The sequence below is a fragment of the Lonchura striata genome, chromosome Z (assembly GCF_050655825.1).
Source record: "Lonchura striata isolate lonStrDom1 chromosome Z, ASM5065582v1, whole genome shotgun sequence".
Classification (NCBI taxonomy): domain Eukaryota; kingdom Metazoa; phylum Chordata; class Aves; order Passeriformes; family Estrildidae; genus Lonchura; species Lonchura striata.
This window is the reverse complement of record NC_140740.1, coordinates 17,480,036-17,501,054: the sequence shown is the minus strand read 5'-3', so window position 1 is coordinate 17,501,054 and position 21,019 is coordinate 17,480,036. Positions and strand designations below refer to the sequence as shown.

The window sequence follows — 21,019 nt, the reverse complement described above, 5'->3', positions numbered from 1 at the left end:
CAAGAAGTGAAATTCTATTGAGCTGAAAGACTCTGGTAGGCATAGTCTTCCTGTGCAGAGGCAGATATGAGAATACTGCTTTTTTGCCTAACATCCATGTGAGAGTGGGAGCTCATCAACCTAATGGCATTCAGCATGAAAGCTTCTTCCCATTGAATTTTTTCACTTTCTTTGCTAAATGGGAGCCTATTTTTCCAGGGTCATCACTACATATAATATCTGCAATAATTTTTAGAATAAGAAAAGAGTAAAAATATAAAATTTGCAATGCATTGGCTGGGGAAAAACTCACTGGAAATTTTCTTGCCCTGCTGCAGCCCCTACTTATGCTTAGTTGGATTGCTTTTGTTCACATTGTATTTGGTAGAATGTGCTTCTGTTTGACATGTGGCAGATTTTAAAGACTGAAAGCCAAAGTAGATTGCTTTCTAGATGACTTTTCAGCCACCATTTTTTTTTTTTTTGTAGAGGAAGCTCCTTTCCTTCATTGCCTACATGGAGTAAAAATTGCTGTTTGATTTGAAACAGAAACTGCAATGTTATTGGCTTGATTTTTGTCTGTGGCAGCTGGAGATAATAGAGGGGAAAATCAGCTGAATGAATATAGTCAGGGAAGGTTCATTCATACAGGCTCACACCACTGAGTTTCTCAGAACTCTCAACCCCCTGGTTCTTATTTGCCTTGCTTCAGAGTTTCTTCCTGCTGAAAACATCAAACAAACTGCTATGAGTTATTGGGTTGAACACTGCTTGAACTGGTTGTGCTTTTTGAACATTTACTTGTCTGCGTTATTGAATTTGTTTTCTTGCCTTAGATTTGAGAAGAAGTGACTATGCATTGGAAACTGCTGGTCCAGCCTTCAGAATAGAAATGGAAACAAGCACTGAAGAAGCTGATGATGCAGATGAGACTTCTGAGTGTGGTTCACAGCTATGAAGCAGAGTCTATGTGTTTGCATGCTTCAAAACCTGTCCTTAATCACTACCAAGGGTTTGCCCAAAATCACAAAATACAGATGACTGAGGGCAGCATCTGTCTGCCCTAGCTAAACCCTATAGACAAGGAATGAAAGAAATTACCTTTATTTACTCCCCTTCCATGCTCTTGTGCTGGCCTTTCTCATACAGATTAATGAATCACCAGGAGCAGGTCACCCCTTACCTGGATGAACTCTCCCATCAGTGCCGTTTTTTATCATGTGGATCTTAGTTCCAAGTTATACTTTCTTAGGAAAATGATGGTGACAAGTTTATTTCCAAGTGGTAGTAATTTTTGTTTCTTTTTATGCTCTTTAGTAAATAAATTAATGTATACACAAGCAAAGCAAATCATTCATTTTCAGTCAGAGCCCACTCAGCCCCATGCTCACTTTTCTTGAGCATAAAAGGCTCTTCAGGAAATTGCAGAAATGCTACTTTATTATTGATTTTGATGCAGAGTTAAACAAAGAATAAATAAACCAAGTAATAAAGTTTTGGTTTAAACAGTAGTTGTGAGAGAATGAAAAATTTTATAGGAAATTTGCCTTCAATTCTTTTCACATACCAAGATAAAGTTGCACAATAAAGCAGCAGATTATTGGACCCACAAGGATCTCATTTTGAGATGAAGTTCAATATTCTGTGGTATTTCATACAAACATTTTGAATATAATTTGACTTCTAGAACTTGCCTGTCTTTATAATATTTTAGCTTCTGAATGTTTTAAAATTGCAATTGGAAGAAAGATTTCAGAAGTCACAAAGAATACTATGTTCCATTTGGCATTTAACTTGTTGTCAATGTCAGGCTGAACATTAGAGTGTTGTCTAACAGAGGTGCAATTATATTAGGCAGCATCCACATTTGTTTCAGTTGATGCCCTATGATTACAGCTGAAGTTCAGAAAACAGAAAAATCAATCTGTGCAATATCATTTTTGTAGAGTAAAGACTGAAAAGAAGTTTTCAGCAGAAGTATTTCTAACACAACTGGTGTTCTAGTACAGGTTTACCATTAAAAGCAACTTTGTACTTTACTGTTGAGTAAAAAACCCTAATGTTCAAATGTCAGTCATTAGGAAAAAAAATCATATTTCCATATGTAAGGGGACTTTTTATTGTGATCTGTGATTCATTTGGTATCTTAAGTGACTGCATATACATAGGAAGTTATGTGTCCCCAGTTTTTATATTGATTATAATATTGATGTTGAAGTAATCAGCATTGTAAACAGTCATTGAAGTAATCATCTACGCAATGTTTAACTCAGATGCTTTCAGTTTCTTAGAGCATTTAGAAGAGGTTCCTATTGGGTTTTTTTATTTTTGACATAATTTGATAGAACCCCCCATATTTTTCCCCATCACATTACACTTCTCATTTTGAAAAATATATAGTTTCCTTTGGGTCTTCTTTTTGGAAGCAAGTTAATATACCAGAAAACATAGCTTGTCTGTGAAAGAGGTAGTTTGATTCCATCTTTGCAGACTGGGGGTGAATTTTGGTCCATATGCCTATAAGGTCGTAATTCTGCTTCCTGTGGTTATCATTTTAAAATCTGACTTTAGGGAGATATGTGCTTACATGAATACATACATACTTTAAAGAAAGATCTTTATCTCAAAGATCTCTTAACTATTTGTCTGTCTTTAAATGCAGTTAAGTTAAATGACACATAGATATGTCTGTAAAGTCATAGACAATGTAGTCATGCCCTGATAGTGTTGTATTCTTAAATGTTGCCATAAATTTAGAACACATTTATATTATCCGGAGTCGGTCCGCGACAATATTATACACAAAAAATAAACTCTAGGCCAGGCTGGGCCTGAGCACCTTTCATTTCCTTACAAGTTTTGAAGGCATGCACAAATCATTCTTCAGATGACCTTTTCTTGGCAATGCTCCTATTTCCTGCACGAGTGGGTGGCTCCTGCATTCATAGCAACATTTGTGAGAATTCTTATGATGTAGAGCAAGCTCAGATAGATTAATCTTATTTCTTCTTGCCAGTATCTGTCAAGGCAAATACTATATTACAGTATGAAATTGGGGATCCTTGCAAGATACTAATCTGTGTTAAAATGTAGTTTATTTAATTTTGTAGCTATTTAATTTTGTTCAGCGTGAAATATTAAGTGGATGAAACAAGAGAGAGGCATTTCAAATTGTTCCATTGTATATATTTATCCTTGCACTAATTTTTCCAAGTGTGGAGACACTAAGCTGAAGAAGTCCAGTAATTCTGCTGGCTGATAAATTATGCATCACCTTTCTTTTTGCATTGTTGGGAGTGATGATTCACATTTTACTAAACTGTAAACTTAAGTGTATGATTAAAGACCTTCCTCTCCCCCCATTTTTAGTTCAGTAATAAATTATCTTGAAAATAATTAAAAAATATATTTATTTTGAGGTCTTTCTTACTACAAATTCTGTACATTTTTAAAATTGTCTTTTGGTTTCTAAATACTGTCCTTGGATTGAAACACATGCCTACTGAAGACATGAAAAAAACCCCAACAGCCTTTTAAGGTGACAGCAGTAATCACCACTCACACTGAAACTTGGGTTCATGTGAAATGAAAGTTGTGGAAGTAAGGTCCTTTCTCCAGCTGCTTGACAGCTAGAGTGGAAGAGGAAAGCATGTGTGTCAAACGAAACCATAGAAGTTTCTGATTATTAGCATCAATATATGTTTATGCTGAAAAGCACATACAGATTTCTTTTATAATTCTGATGGGTTCAGGGAAAAAAATCCCTGTTTACTTTGTTCAAATAAATCAGGCAGTAAAGTTTTGAGAGAACAAAACAAAACAAAAAAAATCCAACAGAGTATTTATAAGCTCATTTTTTAATGTGAGCTCAAAAGAAGTTTACTTAGGAGTTCAGTTGGGATTATCCACAGCAAAATGGTTTTTTTGGCATCTGCTGTACTGGAGATATAGCTGAACATATGAAAAATATTCAGAAATTGAAAACTCCATACTCAGGAAGGGTTTTTCCTTTTATTCAAAGTTATGGTGCACTTGGTGTTATTAATTTATTGTTAGTGCAATAAAATCAAAAGGGATATTACACCTGTATTTTCTAGAAATGAATTTGTATTTGTTGTAGTTTTGTCACTCTATTTCATATTATTGCTAAAGAATAAAAGAACACTTTCATATTTCTGTTCTTGATAGGTATAAAATGAAATAACATTTCTGAGCACTAAGGGAAAAAGGTGCAACATACAGATAATATTTTAATCCTTAATCTCAAAGTAATAAACATCTATTCTATATCATGTGGTTTCCAGCTCCTCTTTTGTTTTAGTTCTGGAGTATTAGTTTCTATTACTGTAGTTAATATACTTACAGCAAGAATACTTCTACATCTGTCTCATAAGTCAAATCTTAATTTACAGAAGAAGAAAGTAGGTATTTTAATTTACTTATTAGTTGTTCAAAGTAAAGTCTGGGGTTATTTTATTTTTAGTTGAGGTGTGTATTCAATTCTTAGAAGGCTTGGTAAATCTAATCACCACTGCAGATTTTAGAAATATAGATGTCATTACTTTAATATGAAAGTCTTGTTTTTTACTGTAATTTTAGTTCTCTGATATGAAAAGCCTGTATAGCCACAAGTGTAAACAGGGAGCTGACATAAACAGTTTTCAAATCTGCTACCTTTTATATCTGTTTTCTGTTCTTAGGATATTGATGCAAGTCACTTTTAGATGAAAAATGTTCCCAGAGATAAAGAAAAAACCTGTCTGGATTGACCTGGGCCTTCTCATTAACTGTGGTCACACCAGAGTAGTCAGTGCTTCCATTATTGCTAGATCATTTGCAAGATCTGTTATGCTTTTCAGCTTTTCTTTACTGTCTTTGTCATACATTGGCTTATCCTGGAAGAGAGTTTGACCTCCCAGTTCATGGTAACTATTCCTGGGTAAGAAAAATTTCAGACTAAAATTGGCAAAAACTATTTTCCTCTTTGATATTGAAGAGCATGTAAACAGTTATAGTGCTCTGTCCATTTGCTTCCACAGCATTGGTTCTGTTTACAGAACAGAAAATAAACTGGTGCTTTAAAATACCCTAGGTACTTTTAAAAGTGCTTAAGGTTCAAGAAGAAAAATCAGAGAAAAGTTCTGCAAGAAAGGAGTAACTTTGTTGCCTAAAGGAAGTCTGGCTATGTTCTTCCTGTCAAAGATTTAGGTAAATGGCTAAACCCTTCCATTTCTCAGGTTGCTATTGAAAATAGTATGATTTAGGTTTGACACTTTGCAGGCAGCCCAACCTAAGCATAACTGGTGGAAGGGAGGAGGAGATGAAAGAGGAGGAGGACAGAGACGAGGAAGAGGAGGGGAGGCTAAGGCACAGAGAGCAGTCTGACTTCTAAGCCCTTCTCCTGCTGTTTTTCCTGACTGAACTCTTGTCCCACAGAGATACTGCCAATGTCATCTTGTTTCTGTGGTCTGTAGTGTGAAGCAGTAATGTGTACTAAAATGCTTTTACTAGTGTAGTCAGGGTGGCCTGGTTTCAACAGGTATCTCACCTGATGATGAAAAAAGAGATGATTCTCCTCAGATGATCCCTGCTATGACATTTGAAGTGTTAACGTGCCCTCTGAAGACATCTGAGCAGGAAACAGTCAGGTCAGCAACTTATAAGGAGAGCAAGGGTGGTCCAGGGTGGTCAGCTAGGAACGGCCACATATTCCTGCTGTTCTACTAAATGGATATAAGACTGGCCTCAAGTGACTGTAAGGAAATGTGGTCTTGGTTAACTTCAGGTGACCCCTGCATATTAAAGGAGCCCAGGCTGACCCTCAATGATTACCTGGTGTAGCTAATTGGAATTAATTAATTGATATCAGATGACAATCTGCGGGTTAATTTGTTCTGAATAGGACTCCAAACAACTTGTTGAATGAAAACAAGGACCAGTGTGACCTCAGGAAATTTAGTGTGTAAAGCTAACCCCAGGCATTGACTTTAGATGGCCTTAAGCAGATCACCAGCTATGATATTGCCCCAAGGTGACCTCTTTTAACCAATTTGTTAGCATCTTGACCTCAGATGAGGTCAACATTTGAGCCTTGGGCTCAAAAATCAAGCCAATTGGACCTTACAGTGACTCCCTTAAGTTATTTAAACTCATAGTTGCTTGAATTGACCTGTGCCATGACTGTGAGAGTTGACTTTGTATGACCCTGCAGTAAGAGGTCCATCTTTAATTGAACTCAGATGACCTCAGACAGGAATTAAAGATTGTGATTGACCTTCTGGCACCAAATGAGGTGCAGGTTGATGTTAAATGAGAAACCAAACAGTTAATTGGATCTGAGGTTTACTTGAATGACTTCTGGGCACTGAGCAAAGGCTGTACTGATCTCACAGGAACCCCAATAGGGTCTCTGGTTGACCTCAAATGAATCCTGATTGCTTAACTGGATACCAAACAGACATTAAATATTTGCCCCTCCTCCAAAGGAGAGAAGTAGTGACTTTAAAGGACCTCTGTGACATTCAAATGTATGTCAAGTGTCAAGTCTGTGAAGGTCTCTGTATGTCAGGTTGACTTCAGATGATCCTAGGCTCCAAACAAGAGCCTAGATGACCTCAAACAGCACCTTGCATATACCTGGGTCTCATGATGGTGCCAGATAAACCCTATTTGACAGGTTACCTGACCCCTCAGGTTCACCTCAGATGACCCTACAAAAGTTATTTAGCCCACAAGTTGATCCGAAATGACCTTCCTGAGAAGTAATCATAGGCCAGGTGTTTGATTCTCATTTAACCTCTACTGACCCCAAGCAGTTACCTGGATCTCACGCTCATCTCAAATGATCTTTAGAGTCTAACTGTACTACAAGTTGTTTTCCAGTGACTTTTTAGGTGTAAATGGGGCTGATAATTTGCCTAAGTGACCTCCTCTTGGAAGTTAACAAGCAGAGTTACCTATCTCAAACACTGTTAAGGCCACAGAAAGAAGTAATTTGTGACAGAAAGGTGCTACTTCTAGGATGTGCTGGCAGTAGCACATCCTGGCTAATGCATCTAGACAAATTTTCCTCAGAGTGATAGACTGTGTGGAAAAAAGCAACTGGTCATACGTGATCATGTCACCAATCAAACAAAGATCATGTCTGGGACAAGTTATGGGACAGACGCCATCTGCAACCATCCACAAGCTCCCCAAATATGCCTCTGTGGATCCTGGAACTCGGGCAGTATAAAGGCAGTACTGTTTGGGTGTTAGGTCCTAGGGGGAGGTCAACAAGGCTTGAGAAGAAGGATGTATCACTGACAGTGGATAAAAAAAATTACAGAATTAATGGGTCTAAAGGCATTTGTCAGAACTCCCAAGATAAAGAAGAAACTAATAAAGCCAACTTGGCTACTGTGCTGAATCAGCTCACAGAACACCAAAACAAGAAACCCACTGACTTAAGAGAAAGAAGAGAAAGATTGAGCATGTCGACTAATTAGCATAAGAAGTAAGGAAATAATTTAATAACTAGAAGATAAAATACTGTTTAATACAAGAAGTGTGTAGCTCGCTGTCAATAAGAATTGATTCCTTTGTTTGCTAAAATGTATAAATAGTGAAAAGATTTGACAATCCTTGGCAGACCTTGTATACCCAGGATCCCTTCCTGTACAGAACATACCAACAGAAGAACAAATTGGGTAACCTGCTCCACCACTGAGAAGCTGAGGGTGAAGATGGACCACTGGGGTACTGCTGGATCCACAGGTGGTGACTATATTCTTTTACTATCTCTCTCCTTGCTTCTTTTGCTCATTTTCCTACTCACTTAATATTACCAAATAAGGTCAGTGTTAAAACAGCATTTGGTCTAGTTTGCACCCTAATTTGAGCAAAGTCATCTCTCACTCATCAGATTATAACACCTCCAAATAGGTAAGTGGCTCTCATGCTGATGTTAATTGGCCTCAATTGGCTCTCATGCTGATGTCAATTAGCCTTTTTGGTTGCAAATGCCTGAAATTACCTCTGGTGATCTGAATGGATCTCAGGTTCACTTCAATTGACTCCTGTGCGCCACAGAAGGACTTTGTTAATTTCAAATTTTCACCTTGTCAACTGTTTGTGTAAGAAATTAACATCAGATGACCCTGGAGAAAATATGTGGGATGTTTTCACGTTGAATTGATAATCTGGTGGATCTCAGACTACCCCAGTCAAATTCACTGGATTGACTAGACTTTAGATGCTTATGTGATTTATTGTATATATTATTGTCTCTGAGTTTAACCTGAGATGACCCCTTATCAGGCAATGGGAATGAGCTGACCATTAATGATGTTTGTGCACTAATTACATTTCTCATTGACCTCAGATGGTCCTTGTAGACCAAATGACACCCAGGACAATACTTGGCTTTTTGACTAAAAACTAGAATCACAGATACTTTATTTTTTTTCATTTAAAACATCAGGTTACTTCCTGCAAAACTGCTTCTAATCCAGCCTGTACAGCTGCATAGAATTAAGTCCATCCCTCCCATGCACAGGACTTGGATTTTGTCTCACTTAGCATTGCTTCTGCTCATCCTTTTCAGTTTTGTGTCTGTCAAATAGCTGATGCATCATCTGCTTATCCTGATTTGCTACCCTTCAATAACTCAAGGGTAAGAGCACAGTCTTGCCCTATCATGATGGCTGTCTGTCTTTAATTTCACTTTATTTTGGACACATTTCCTAATAGCTCTAGATCCCAACTTATGTACTTCCCCGGTGAAGTCAGGTGAGGCCATGTGGCTGGGCCTGGGACCTATGGACCTGAGGCAAACTGGGGCTTCAGCTGAATTTAAACAACCCCTGAACAACAAAGAAGGAGAGTGGTTTTCTGCAAAGGTCTACGGCGTGTCAAATTGAGGCCAATTTACTTTGGGCCAACTAAACATGGACAGCACTTAAACTAAGAGAACCTCTGACTGGTAAATTGTAGTATTCTTTCCTATATTGTATTTAAGAAGAAAGAGAGCACTCCTGCTGGGCATATGTGCTGATTTTGGCTCTATTTAGCTCAATTTCCTTCACAGTGGCTAGTGTGGGGTTTTGTTTTGGATATGTGCAGAACACAGTGTTGATAATATGGAGATGTTTTTTTGTCATTGATAAGCAGGGCTTATGCAGAGTCTTTTCTGCTTCTTGTACTGTCATACTGGCTATTAAGGTACATGAGAATTTGGGATGAGACACAGCTGGGAAAGGTGACTCCTACTGACCATAGGGATGTTCCATCCCATATGACATTACACTAAGTATGTAAAGTGGAGGGGAGAAAAGAAATAAGGCAGGAATGTTTGGAGCAATGACATATGTCTTCCCAAGTCACAGTTACCTGTGATGGAGCCCTGCTCTACTGAGTGTGATCTGACTGTCCATGGGAAGTAGCAAATTAATTCCTTGTTTTGCTTTGCCTAAATATGTGGCTTATGCTTTCCCTATTAAGCTATCTCTATTTCAAGCCACAAGTTTTCTAACTTACTCTTCTGATTCTCTTCCTCATTGCACTGGTGGGGGAAGGAGTGAGTGATTCTGTGGGGCTCAGTTGCTGGTTTAGACCATGACATCACAGATCTTGTCACCAAAAACAGAAAAATAAACTCCCTGACCAGTTTGTTAGATTAGAAAATATACATTATTCAAAGCTGGCATATGTGAGAATCACTCCACAAAACACATACATCAGTCATCAAAACGGTTTATACTTTTTAGCAAACGAAGGAATTGGTGTTCATTGGCTTACAGGTTATGTAGTTCTCTTCATTATTTAGTATTCTATCTTCTGTTGCTTATTCATTTCTCACTTCTCATGACCATTAGTCCACCTCTTCAGTCCTCTTATCTTTTTCTTAGGCAGGGACAGTCTCATGATTGTTGGTTTCTTCATCTCTAGTTTCTGTAACATGACTTTGTAGTTTATAAATTCAGCATGCTTGGCGTCCCGGTGTCAACAGGAGCAGGCATGATTTCCTTTGTCTCTCCTGAGCTCTCCCTGAAATTTCTTTTGGCTGTTTAATTGGGATTGCTATCTTCCTGTCCATACCTGCTAAAAGTGCTATAATTCCCATTACAATAAGATTGTTACTGTTTTCTTGACCAAACTAAACCTAAACTCTCTCTTAGGGGCAGTGGCAGAATGACCCATTGACTCCCATAAAACAGAAAATCATCTACTATAGAAAAGAAAATCCTTATATTCAATATTCCAAGTGTCACCAAGATACTAAACAATACATGAATGAATGCTTTACTTTGGCAAATATCAAACATTCTCTCTGTCCTTTATAGAATGGTGTATCTCAAACAGAATCCTTATCCTTGGTAGTTCTGCTGCTTACGTGACCTTCTTTTTGTCGAGCCCTGTCCTGGCTAAGGAAAAAAGGGGCAGAATCTTCTAGCAACATCTGTTCAATATTACCCACATCATTGCTGGTGGTGTAGTTTCGGCAAGACAAAGATGGGGCCAACTAAAAGTTTGCCATTTTTCCTAGCTGAGTCTGGAGAGTGTGGGACCAGGAGCAGAACCACTCAGCTGCTGGGCACCAGGAGACAGCCCTGCTGCACTGGGACAGCAGCAGTGCCAGCCCTGGAGACCCCCAGGCACTGCTGCTCCAAACTGCAGAGACCTGCTTGGAGAATTCAGACTGGCCACAGCACTGGGACAGAGCTGCCACACCAGGAGAGCCACAGAGGAGCAAAAAACCCCAGCTGGAGCAGAAGCAGCTGAGTGGACACTACTGAACACAGCTGCAAACAGTGGGCTGGAGAAATCTGCAGTAGGCAACATGGCTCAGATAATCTAAGCTCCCAAGGGGGTAATTTTGTACTAGTTATTTGCTGATTTGATTTTTTTGTTGTTGTGGATTTTTTTTTTTTTAATGGGGAGATGGGGAGCAAAATTTAGGGTGAACATACTTTTGAGGTTAAAACACCCTTTCTCTTTTGCATATTGTTGTTGGTTTCTTTTTTGCTGTTAGTACTCCTGTCGTTATTATGATTTTCAGTAAATTATTGTTCTAAGTTTATAATCTCTCCTAGTGTTCTTCCTTCATGAGAAGGGACAGGGGAAAGGGAACAGCTTGAGTGCTTACTCTTCCAGATGGGTTTTAAAGCACTACAGACCCCTAAAATCTTAAAGGAGCAGCAGACACAGTCCCTTCCAGACCATGAGGGTAACCTGCATGCTTCAGGAAACCTGCTTTAATTAACTAACAAATACCCTAGTAACAAATGGGAGTGCCCATCCTTCAATAATTTCATGAACCTCCCACATCTCATTCCTTCTTTCTTTTTTGTCATCTTTCCTACTCTAAAATTGTTGTAGATAAGACAAGGATCAGACTGGGCTCTTTCTGCATTTAAATCAGGAATAATGAATAGTGCCCTCTGTATGCTGCTGAAAAACATTAAAAATATGATGTGCTCTTCATCACAGGTTGCATTTCAATCCTGAGGGAGGCAACTGCTACACTCAGACATTAATGGTAGGACAAAGTGATTAGATTGCCTTCTGCTGCTATCTCTGTTCTGGAAAGGTAGACAAGCTAAACAGCCACCTCTATATTGAAATAATACAGAGGGTAAAAAAATCCAGTTTCAATCAGAAAATTATACTGATATTGATATTACGAGCATCTGGCAAAGCTTAACCTCTTCATTTGACTCTTCATTTGAGTGCTAAGCCTTTTTGTACTGCTTTTTCAGGATCAGGAACATAGTTGCACTTGGTTTCCAAATATATGAGTTTGGACGTGAACTATGAGAAAACGGGATTACTCTCTTTTTGCAAATCTTATATCCTGTAGTTTCTTGCCACTACATCCACCCAGCACTATTTACAGAATCAGTTATTCCAATAACATGAGTTTAGATTCTTTTTTGTTTTCTTATAAATAGGCAGACTCAATGGCACAGAAAAAAGAAAAGAAGAAAGAGAAAAAAAAAAAACAGGAAAAAAATCCTGTCACAATTGGTTTTGGAGACTATATGCATGTTAGATTAGATTAGGAAATTAGTTTATCAACTGCAAATTTGGCAACTCTCTTTTGCTACATTTGAGTACAAAGCCCTTCTTCACAGATTAATCCACCTACCTTTCCATGGAGAGCAAGAAATTCTGTGGCTCAAGGGCTTGTGTAAAAAGAAACTGTGGAAAGGGAAATATGAGTTTATAAAGACTCTCCTGACTCTCTTCTCCTCAGAAAATATAGGATCAAGGCTACAGAAGAGACATCCAATTGTATCCTGCAGCATCCATGAAGAAGAAGAAGAAATAAGAAATGATAGACTGAGCTGGTACCAGCTTTCCAGTTAAGACATTGTAAAATCAGCTACTTTTAACAAGGGTATATGTTAATTGGAAAAAAAAAAAAAAAAAAAAAAGGAAAATCAAACAAACCTCCCCACAATACCACCTGTACCTATGCCTCAAAATCAGGACAACCCCAGAAGTCCTTATAGATGTTTAGATGTTTATTATCCAATTGTGGAAAAGACAAAAAAAAAAAAAAATACTAAGAAAACAAATTGTGTGGGAGTAGAAAGGTGAGAATCTTTTATTTGTAATCCTGCAACATTAGGAAGCACAGCTAGCTCCACCTGAACCCGAACCCTTCTTATCCTGTAAGTCTGGTGTTTTATACAGGGACATACAAAAGTAAAATTTTTGATGTGGTGACAAAATTTTTGTACTGGCATAAGGATTCAAGCATTCATATTTTCATTAAGATTACTGCAGCAAACTTCAAATAGGGCTAGAGAGGTGTGTTTTTTTGGAGCAGCTGAAGTTTATTGCTTGGCTAGTGAGCTCTGAAATGTGATGTATAATACACAAAATAAATCCCCTTTAAAGAGCAGTTGCTACTTTGAAAAGTCTATTTTCTTTTATTTTTTAGAACTACATCTGTTACCAGAGCATGTCTGAAGCTGAGGATTCAGACACGATAGTTAAGGGAAGTTTAGATGCCCTGTGAGGACATGCCTGCAGTTTGAATCTAGCCTGAGGTCCCAGAAGAACTGAGATTTTGACAGCCTTCTTGATTTTGGTAGTTCCCTCCAGGGCCTCTGACTGTCACAGCCTAGCAACCGCCTCTCAGTAATTCTTGATGTTTGGAATTATTACACTCCTTCTCTCTCCTTGGAAAATCAGAGCTTCCCTACAGACAGATTGCAAAATGGATTATGGAATTGCATGAAGCCTGTTCTAAACATTGTTAGTCTTTTCAATTTTCCAAGCTCAATCTTATGCAAAAATGGCTTCTATGCACAATGCTCTTTGAATCCATGTAATGAAGAAAGAACTCTAGACGATGACTCATTTAAAAGATGCACCATTTATTAGATATTGTATTCTATTTATTCTTCTATCTTGAATTTGCAGTTCTCTACTTCATTACCTAGTGTGAATTCCAAAAATGCAGACACTAACTAGGTATTTCCAGCACTGTGTCCTCTGTTCAAATTATTAGATAAAAGGAAAAATATATTTCCATCTCTTGCTGTTCTAGACCATGCTGAATTGGAACATCTCATGAAACATCCCATCTCTTTTTTTGTTTATCTCAGTACTGAATTCCAGTTCTCACCTATATGTTGAAGTCAGGTTAGTGAAAGTATTATGGCACTGAGCTCCCATGCTGACTCTATGATAGCTTTTCCTTGAATTTCTCCATTATTTGAACAGCTCTGTTTACCAAACCTATTATCCTTCCCCCTTGGTTTTCAAGCTGAGAAAGCAAAAGCAACTACATTAATGGCTCACAGATTGATAATTAACAATTTACATGTCCCTTGTAAGGCTGGTAATCAAAAGAACTGCTTTTGGACAGTGAAAGTACTGGAGAGAAGGAAGTGGGAGTCAACTTATGTGGTTAAGTTGTAGTGCTTCATTAATCACAATCTATCTTTTATCGCATTGCTCAAAGCCAAATCCATTCTGTTTCTTGGGAATGAGTTAGATTAAAATCAAGTGCTCTCAATGCATCTTTGACATCTGGCCTAGCAGCTGGCTATCACTAATACTGCTCTTTAAAAATGTCAGGAGCCACATTTACTGTGACCATTCTAGTCCTTCTGATTTAAGCTGCTGTAGAGGGCAATGAATTACCTTAAAGGAGCTCCTCTGGAAAGTCCTAAGTTTTATGCTGGATCCCCTGCCAGCCTCACTACTTCATGAGTATGAACAATCATACAATTGAACTGATTTGACTTTGCTGCTCCTGGAGTTTCATTGCTTTTAACCTTGGGATGTAATGATGGTAATGCCATGCTAAGTGCCTCTCCTACCTGGGTTTGACTGCTCAAGTAGGGCACCCATTCTTGTTAGCTGAAAACGGCACTGATTTGCAGTGAGAGGGGAAATAGATTGAGTATGATTAATACCACTATGAATGCAACTTATTTTCCTGCAAGACTTTTGAAGGTGGTAGTCCTCCAGACATATTTATTTCTTCATTAATTGTAAGCTCGTGCCCAAAAAGGGCTTGGATTTCACAACCCATCTCCCCTAATAACATCAGCCTAAAGCCCCTACTCCCTCCTTTCCCCAGGCAGACTTGAATATGCAATGCATTAAATCTGGGGGCAATTGTTCTTCTCTAATGAAGGTGCAGAGGGAGGAAAATTTTGCTTTTCCTAGCAGTGAAAGGCAAAGAAATTAGAGTTGGTTAGTGAAACTGTCCATACTACAACTGGGAATACAAATTAGAGTCCTCAGCTTTCCATATATTATGTTTCCTACCTTATTTCTTAGATGTTTTCCAGTGCCTCCTCATGTTACCTGCTTTGACTCTGACTTGGAAAGAAGCTAGGAAATGCAATGAAGTTTGAGAGTCTTTATTATGATTTGGCCATTCTCAGATTGAAGGTTTTTAACAGAGGCACCAACTTCCTCCATAGATGTTGTGTCTGAAGAGGCCATTGTTTGGATCCACAGGAACCAGTTATTATGACCTGCTTTTCAGCAGAACTACTGCTCATTGGCTATCTGGGGCATCTGCAAGGACATTATATACTCTGGAAGGGGCTTCTCTTGACACAGTGCAACCTAAAACCTCAGGTCTTTCCTACAAAATCTCAGTGTGAGAGATGATGAGGTCTTTGTTTTATTTGTCATCCTGTGAAACATAGGTTAAGATCCAGGTATTAACATTTTTTGAGATGTCTCTGCCTGAATGAAAGTGCAAATGAGACATATGCCAAAGTCAACAGGATTTATATTTAGCAATGAGTGTGAGGTAAGAGAAGGAGACATAGAAAGGGGGAGAGAAGCAGAGTCACCAAATAAGTCACCACTACATGGATTCTGATGGTATCAGTCCCGATCCATCTGGGTTGGGGGAAACCCAAGAAACACAGAGTCCACCAGGTTTACATTAGTTCACAGTCAGGTGAAAAAGTTGAGGTGTCTCCTGTGGAGCAGGGAGTCTTACACTAGATTATGTTAATGCCTTGGATCATGGGACACTTCAGGAACCTTTAATGGTTTATGACATCTTCAAAGATGTTACAGCTGCCTCTTGCATCAGCAAAGTTGAGTCAATTATGGCTCCTTAGCAGGGATGAACACCTTCAGGCTACGTGTGAATACTAGAAAACCACAATTTGTCATGGAATAGAATGGATCTGTTCAGTGTGAAGCACTCCTATCTCCACTGCTTTGCTGGACACAGATGAAATACACATTTTTACTAGGAATTGAGAGTAATGTGTCAGCAACCTTCTGTGTTGCAATGCTGCTCCATACTGAAAGGAACAGCAGGTCAGAGATTCCAGTTCAACACATTACTGGAAACAGAATCTCTTGGAAAAAAGCCTTAAATACTCTGGCAAAAGCTTTTAATGCCCCAAATTCAGCTAACAGAGACTAGCCATTAGTTCAAGTGGTTCAACTATATCTATATTGATATTGCTTTGGAGCAGGCACTTGATGGGCACATTTTGGTTCACACTAAGTAGTAAATAATGAGTTGTATACAGTCAAATGACTGAAGAAGTTTAAACAGAACATATTTCAGTTGTCTTCTGTGATGTGTACCGATTCCTTCCATAAAAGACATACTTTTTTCTTTTAAGTGTAATGAAAAAATGCATAATATTTTTATTATTTTCTTTTGCTTTCCAAGGCACTATTGCTCATAAGAAAACTTTGGCCACAGAATTTTGATTACTAGATTAAATACTAATTGCATTTTAATTTTTTTTTTACTATTTACACTTTTACTAGTTTCAGTCACAAAAGCTCTCAGGAGCTTTTTTTGTGCAAATGTCTTGCTTAGCGGTCTTAAGTTCAAAATCTCTAAAAGTGCAAAGCGTATTTCTATTGCACTCATTGAATGTTGTCAAATTTAAAGAAAATGATCACATTTAGATTTCCTTTTGCAGACACAGATTTCTAAATCTATTGATTCAGTTCACTAGTGTGCAAAAGACAGGATACCTCTGCTTTGCTAGTGTTTGGAGAAGGTGTCAATGGTGAATATTTTAGAACAGCTGGATATCCTTCAGTATGCAGCACTGAAGGCTAGGAGTGAGGACTTTAAATCCTGATTTGTGAACAGCCATAGCTTCTCAGCATATTGTTTCAGTGAAATTACAGGACTGCTGAATTTTCCCTTAATGATGTAAAGGTTACAGTTCTGATTAACCAGCACAGAACAAGTCACTCTGAGACACTGGAACAATTGCTGTTCTCAGAGAGAAGAGTGGATTTCATTAATAATCCAGATGGAAGCAAGAGAATGAGGTAGTAATTGCCAAGACAATAGGTGTTCATGTGATAACATCTGAAAATCTTAAAATAAAGATGAAATCAGCACTTATTCTGCAAAGTTGACAAGAAATTGCCAAATATAGATGCAGATGTCAAATTATCTGTTTGCCTAGAAATAAGTAATCCATTATCAGAGTCAGCATCCCTAAAATACAGTGTTTAAACTTGGCAATGTTGTCATTTCCTAGTGGGCCTCTCAATTATCTACAGAAAGGTATTTTGATTTAGTTTTTGGATGTAAAATACAAATTCCTTAAGGCAGTATTTTTCTGCACAAATTTTGGCTGCTAAAATGCAAAGTTGCATGGGTAGCTACACTCACACAGTTACTTAAGCACACATCTTTGTTTTCATGGAGGAGGTAGTGATTTCTTTTCATATGGCATAAGTTAAAAAAGCACACACAAGCTAATACCACTGACTTTCCAAGATGTAATTCGATGACCTTCCATTTGATGTAACAGTGCTCCTAAAATGCATTGCTGCAAGAAAAATTGGGAGAGGGGTGGAAATTACAAGCCCAGTAAATGACTGACCTAATTTCTAAGCCAACAATAAATTTTTTATTGGTAGAGGAATACCAAGCATGTATTTGCTGAAACTGTTAGATGTGTGATATGCTGTCACAAAGCATCGAAGGATTCTTGTCTGTGTCAATCACTGAGTCATTCCGAGGAGCCACACAAAGCTGATCAACTACAATTGCTATTTTAGGGATGCTATCTTTGTAACTGAATACATTTTTGAATGACAAAATACAAAAAACACACTAGGATAGAGGATGCAATTTTTAAAGCCCTCTGATAAGGCTTCTTTTACTACTCTGAGGGAACTCCAGACTAATTCAGAATTTTCTCAAATCTGCTGTTGATTAATTAGTGGAACTGGAAACACGTTACACAACACTTAATTAGGACTGAGCTGAACCTGCTGATCAAGGAAGTGCTTTCTTAAGTTTCATAATGCATTTACTGTTGTGAGGATTTTGAAGTCAATTCAAAGCAACTATTTCCAAACCACTGATAGTGTCCAATCTGTTTACTTTCACACACCCAAAATTCCAGTCATTCATATTAAATATGAATGTTGTGCACCTACACTTTCTATGGACATCTGAACACCAGCACACAGCTATACTGGAGTGGCCACAGGTTATTCCAAATGCCCATGTAATGGAGAAAGCCAGCAGGAAAAGGTCATGTGAGACATCCAAGAGCAATGCAAACAGGACCAGTGCACCTCTCTGGCCAACTGAATTGAGCCCTTACAGGTAGAATGTGCAGGTGAAGGTCTTGCCAAGATCATAGCATACTTTCAATGCACATCTGTAGGGGAAGGTAATATTTTTAATAGACTGTCCACTATAATTGGAATAGAAGCCTTAGGACTAACTGAAGCTCTTACGTCTCCTATAAATTCACTTCTCTCATATATACACTTCTCATATGCAGACCATTAAAACCACAATTAAACTCCTGCAGGCATAGGAAGTTAAACAGACATTTTTCAGAAATGGAAGCATGACCTTTAACACCAATATTACAGCTACACCTCTGCACCAGAACAAGTCAGAGTTTGTCTTCCCAAAACATTCTGCAATCCAAAGGACTTTGCCAAGACGTACTGGGTATGAGGATGGGAAGTGAGATTAACAATTAAGCAGTAAGAAGGAAGAGAGGCAGAAAAATTGTTTACCCAGATTTTGATTTACTGAGTACAAATACTGGAGATGTTGATCACGCTTCACAAGACAGTTTGTGTTACAAAGATGTTGCCTGGAAGTGCATGGTAAGTATACCTCTATGATACATCATGATCCAGGAGGCTGAATTTGCATGGGTTTGTAATTGAACACCTGTAAGTATGTAATTTTTCTGGGACTGACAACTATAAGTATTTAATGTGTTTTGTGTAATGCATTTCACTTTTGTCTTTCTAGAAAGCCTATAATCATCCATCTACCCTCAAGAACCTGCAATGAGAAAAATGTATAAAATAGTTCTTTCTTGTAGGAGATCTGTTGTAGGCCTGCACACACTGAAATATTAAATTACATTTAACCAGCATAATAGTGTAGTAAGTTATGCCTTATAAGATTCTATGTAACTGTGTCTTAAAATAATGTGTAAATGCTGCACTCCATTTACTTCATATGGCTAGTAAACTCTTCAGCTTCATCATATCTGAAATATATATGTTTATATATGAACATATGAACCACACTTGTCTGAAATTTTTTCAAATGTGAAACCTCCAAATGAGCCTTAAATATGTGGGGCTTAAAAATCAAATAAAGCTAAGCTGCACTTGCATTATCTCATAACCCAAACTCATTTACTTGGTGCTGTCACATGTAAAAGGGAGATTTGCCCAAGCCCTCAGGATGTGATCAGCTGTCAGGGCCCCAGGAAAGCCTCAGCCCTGGTGCCTGGCCAGTCTGTCAGCATCCTGCTGCAGGGACCCTGCCCTGGGCATTCGGGGGCTCAGGACGTGGCTCAGGGTCGCTCCTGCTCCTGCAGCCGCGCATCCTCACCCGCTGCTGGCTGGCAGAAGCTGAGTGAGGGCGGCTGTACCCTGAGGCGGGCGGCCAGGGCAGCCCCTGAGATAACCTGGGGCTGGGCACCTGTGTCAGTGACTTTCCCCACAGCTGCTGACACGGGGGCAGGACAGCTCCCCTTCTCTCTCCTGGTTTTAAGCTGCTGGGAGGGTTATCAGCTGGGCAGGACACTGACTTCCCACTTCTCAAGAGTTTTGACAGAGCCTGGCTGTGGTGTCTCCACTGCACCCTGCATTTAGACCCAGAGATCGATTGTGTTGTATCTGGAGGTTGGATATGCTGACTGCATTCCACCCAGGAGCAGCAAGAATATTTTCCCCTGTAATTTCTGTATTGTTATCTTTATAGTCTCAGTCACTTTCCCACAGATGTGAAAAATATTTAAACGTAGCTGGCTTTAAGCATAGACACTGCATTAAGCCTGCTGAGGTCAGCACACTAATAAACATGCGCTTAACAGTTTGCAAAATGAGGCCTTTTGATGTTTTTAAATTTACTTCTGATTTAAATTTAGGGTCCTAGAAATGTAAAGTTAGTATCATTAAAAGGTACTGTTTACAGCCTTGCCAGCTAGACATAAACAGACTTAAAAATATTTGACATATTTACCATTTTAAATACAGTATCTTCTTTAAAATAAAGTAACCCTCTGTTATACTGCTGCACAGTTTGCTGTCACGCAATTGTTTCTATGTTGTTTCACTTTTCTACTAGCTGAAGCTTTCCCCCAAATAAACAGAGAAATAAATCAGTAAGTGTAGCAATTTCCATATTCAAAAGTCACAGCTGTAACTTAAAATGCAAAACAAAGCCACTTTACTATCAGTTGATGTTGCAACATCAATACCTAATGATGTTGCAACATCATACCTAATTCTCCTGGTTAGGAAAACCCCCGAAGTTAAGTGCAGGCACCTGATCATAGAATCTTAGAACAGTTATGGCTGGAAGGAGATTGCGAAGTTGGTCTAGTTAAAACTCTCCTGTTGTGGGTAGGGACACATGATATTAAGGATTATTTTCTCTTTTGGTAAAGCACACACTATACCTTTTTCTGACAGATAAATGTAATTTAAAGGGACAGGAAAAAAAAAAAGCCTAAACCAACACCCACAACAGAATTTCTTTTCTTTTTTTTTTTTTTTTAATTTTGCATTAAAGAAAGAAACTTCATCAACATTGATTGTCATTTACAGAAAACATTCAAAAATCATGTGTGCATTATTATGAAATGCTAACAGTGTTTAACTAATAATTTACAGATCATGAAATAAGACAAAGATCTATTACATTCTAAAGTAATATAGAACCTTTTCATTTGACATGGATGCTGGTCCTACAAGATTCATGATAAAAAAAAAACCCTCAGTGGTCACTTTCTAAATGAATCAGGCTGTCTTTTTACTCACATACACATAAATCAGGTCAATTCTATTAAACAAGGGAGAAAGATCAGAAGAGAATTGCAGATGTAAAAATGCTGGATGAACTCCTGGCACTGTTGAAACCAGTGGAGTGTTTGCCACTAGTTTCAATGGAGCCAGACTTTTACCCAGTACATCATGATTCATTTGCAGTTCTGCTTTTTGCATCTACAAGCCAGTTAAGATACATGACAGTTATTACACAATTAGGCTTATTAAATAATAATAATAAAAAAATCACTGTTGACTCTGTGAG

At 38.3% G+C, this 21,019-nt stretch overlaps 1 protein-coding gene across 6 annotated transcripts in view; it reads left to right on the top strand.

Moving 5' to 3' along the window:
• Positions 1–9,565, top strand: part of TRPM6 (transient receptor potential cation channel subfamily M member 6) — a 108,533-nt gene extending 98,968 nt beyond the window's left edge. For all 6 annotated transcript variants that reach the window (XM_085566517.1, XM_085566514.1, XM_085566516.1 and 3 more), the window contains one exon: positions 816–9,565. In XM_085566517.1, coding sequence (XP_085422643.1) covers positions 816–937 — 122 coding nt within the window. In that variant the 3' untranslated portion in view covers positions 938–9,565. The remainder of the gene's footprint in view (positions 1–815) is intronic.
• Positions 9,566–21,019: the final 11,454 nt, after the last annotated feature.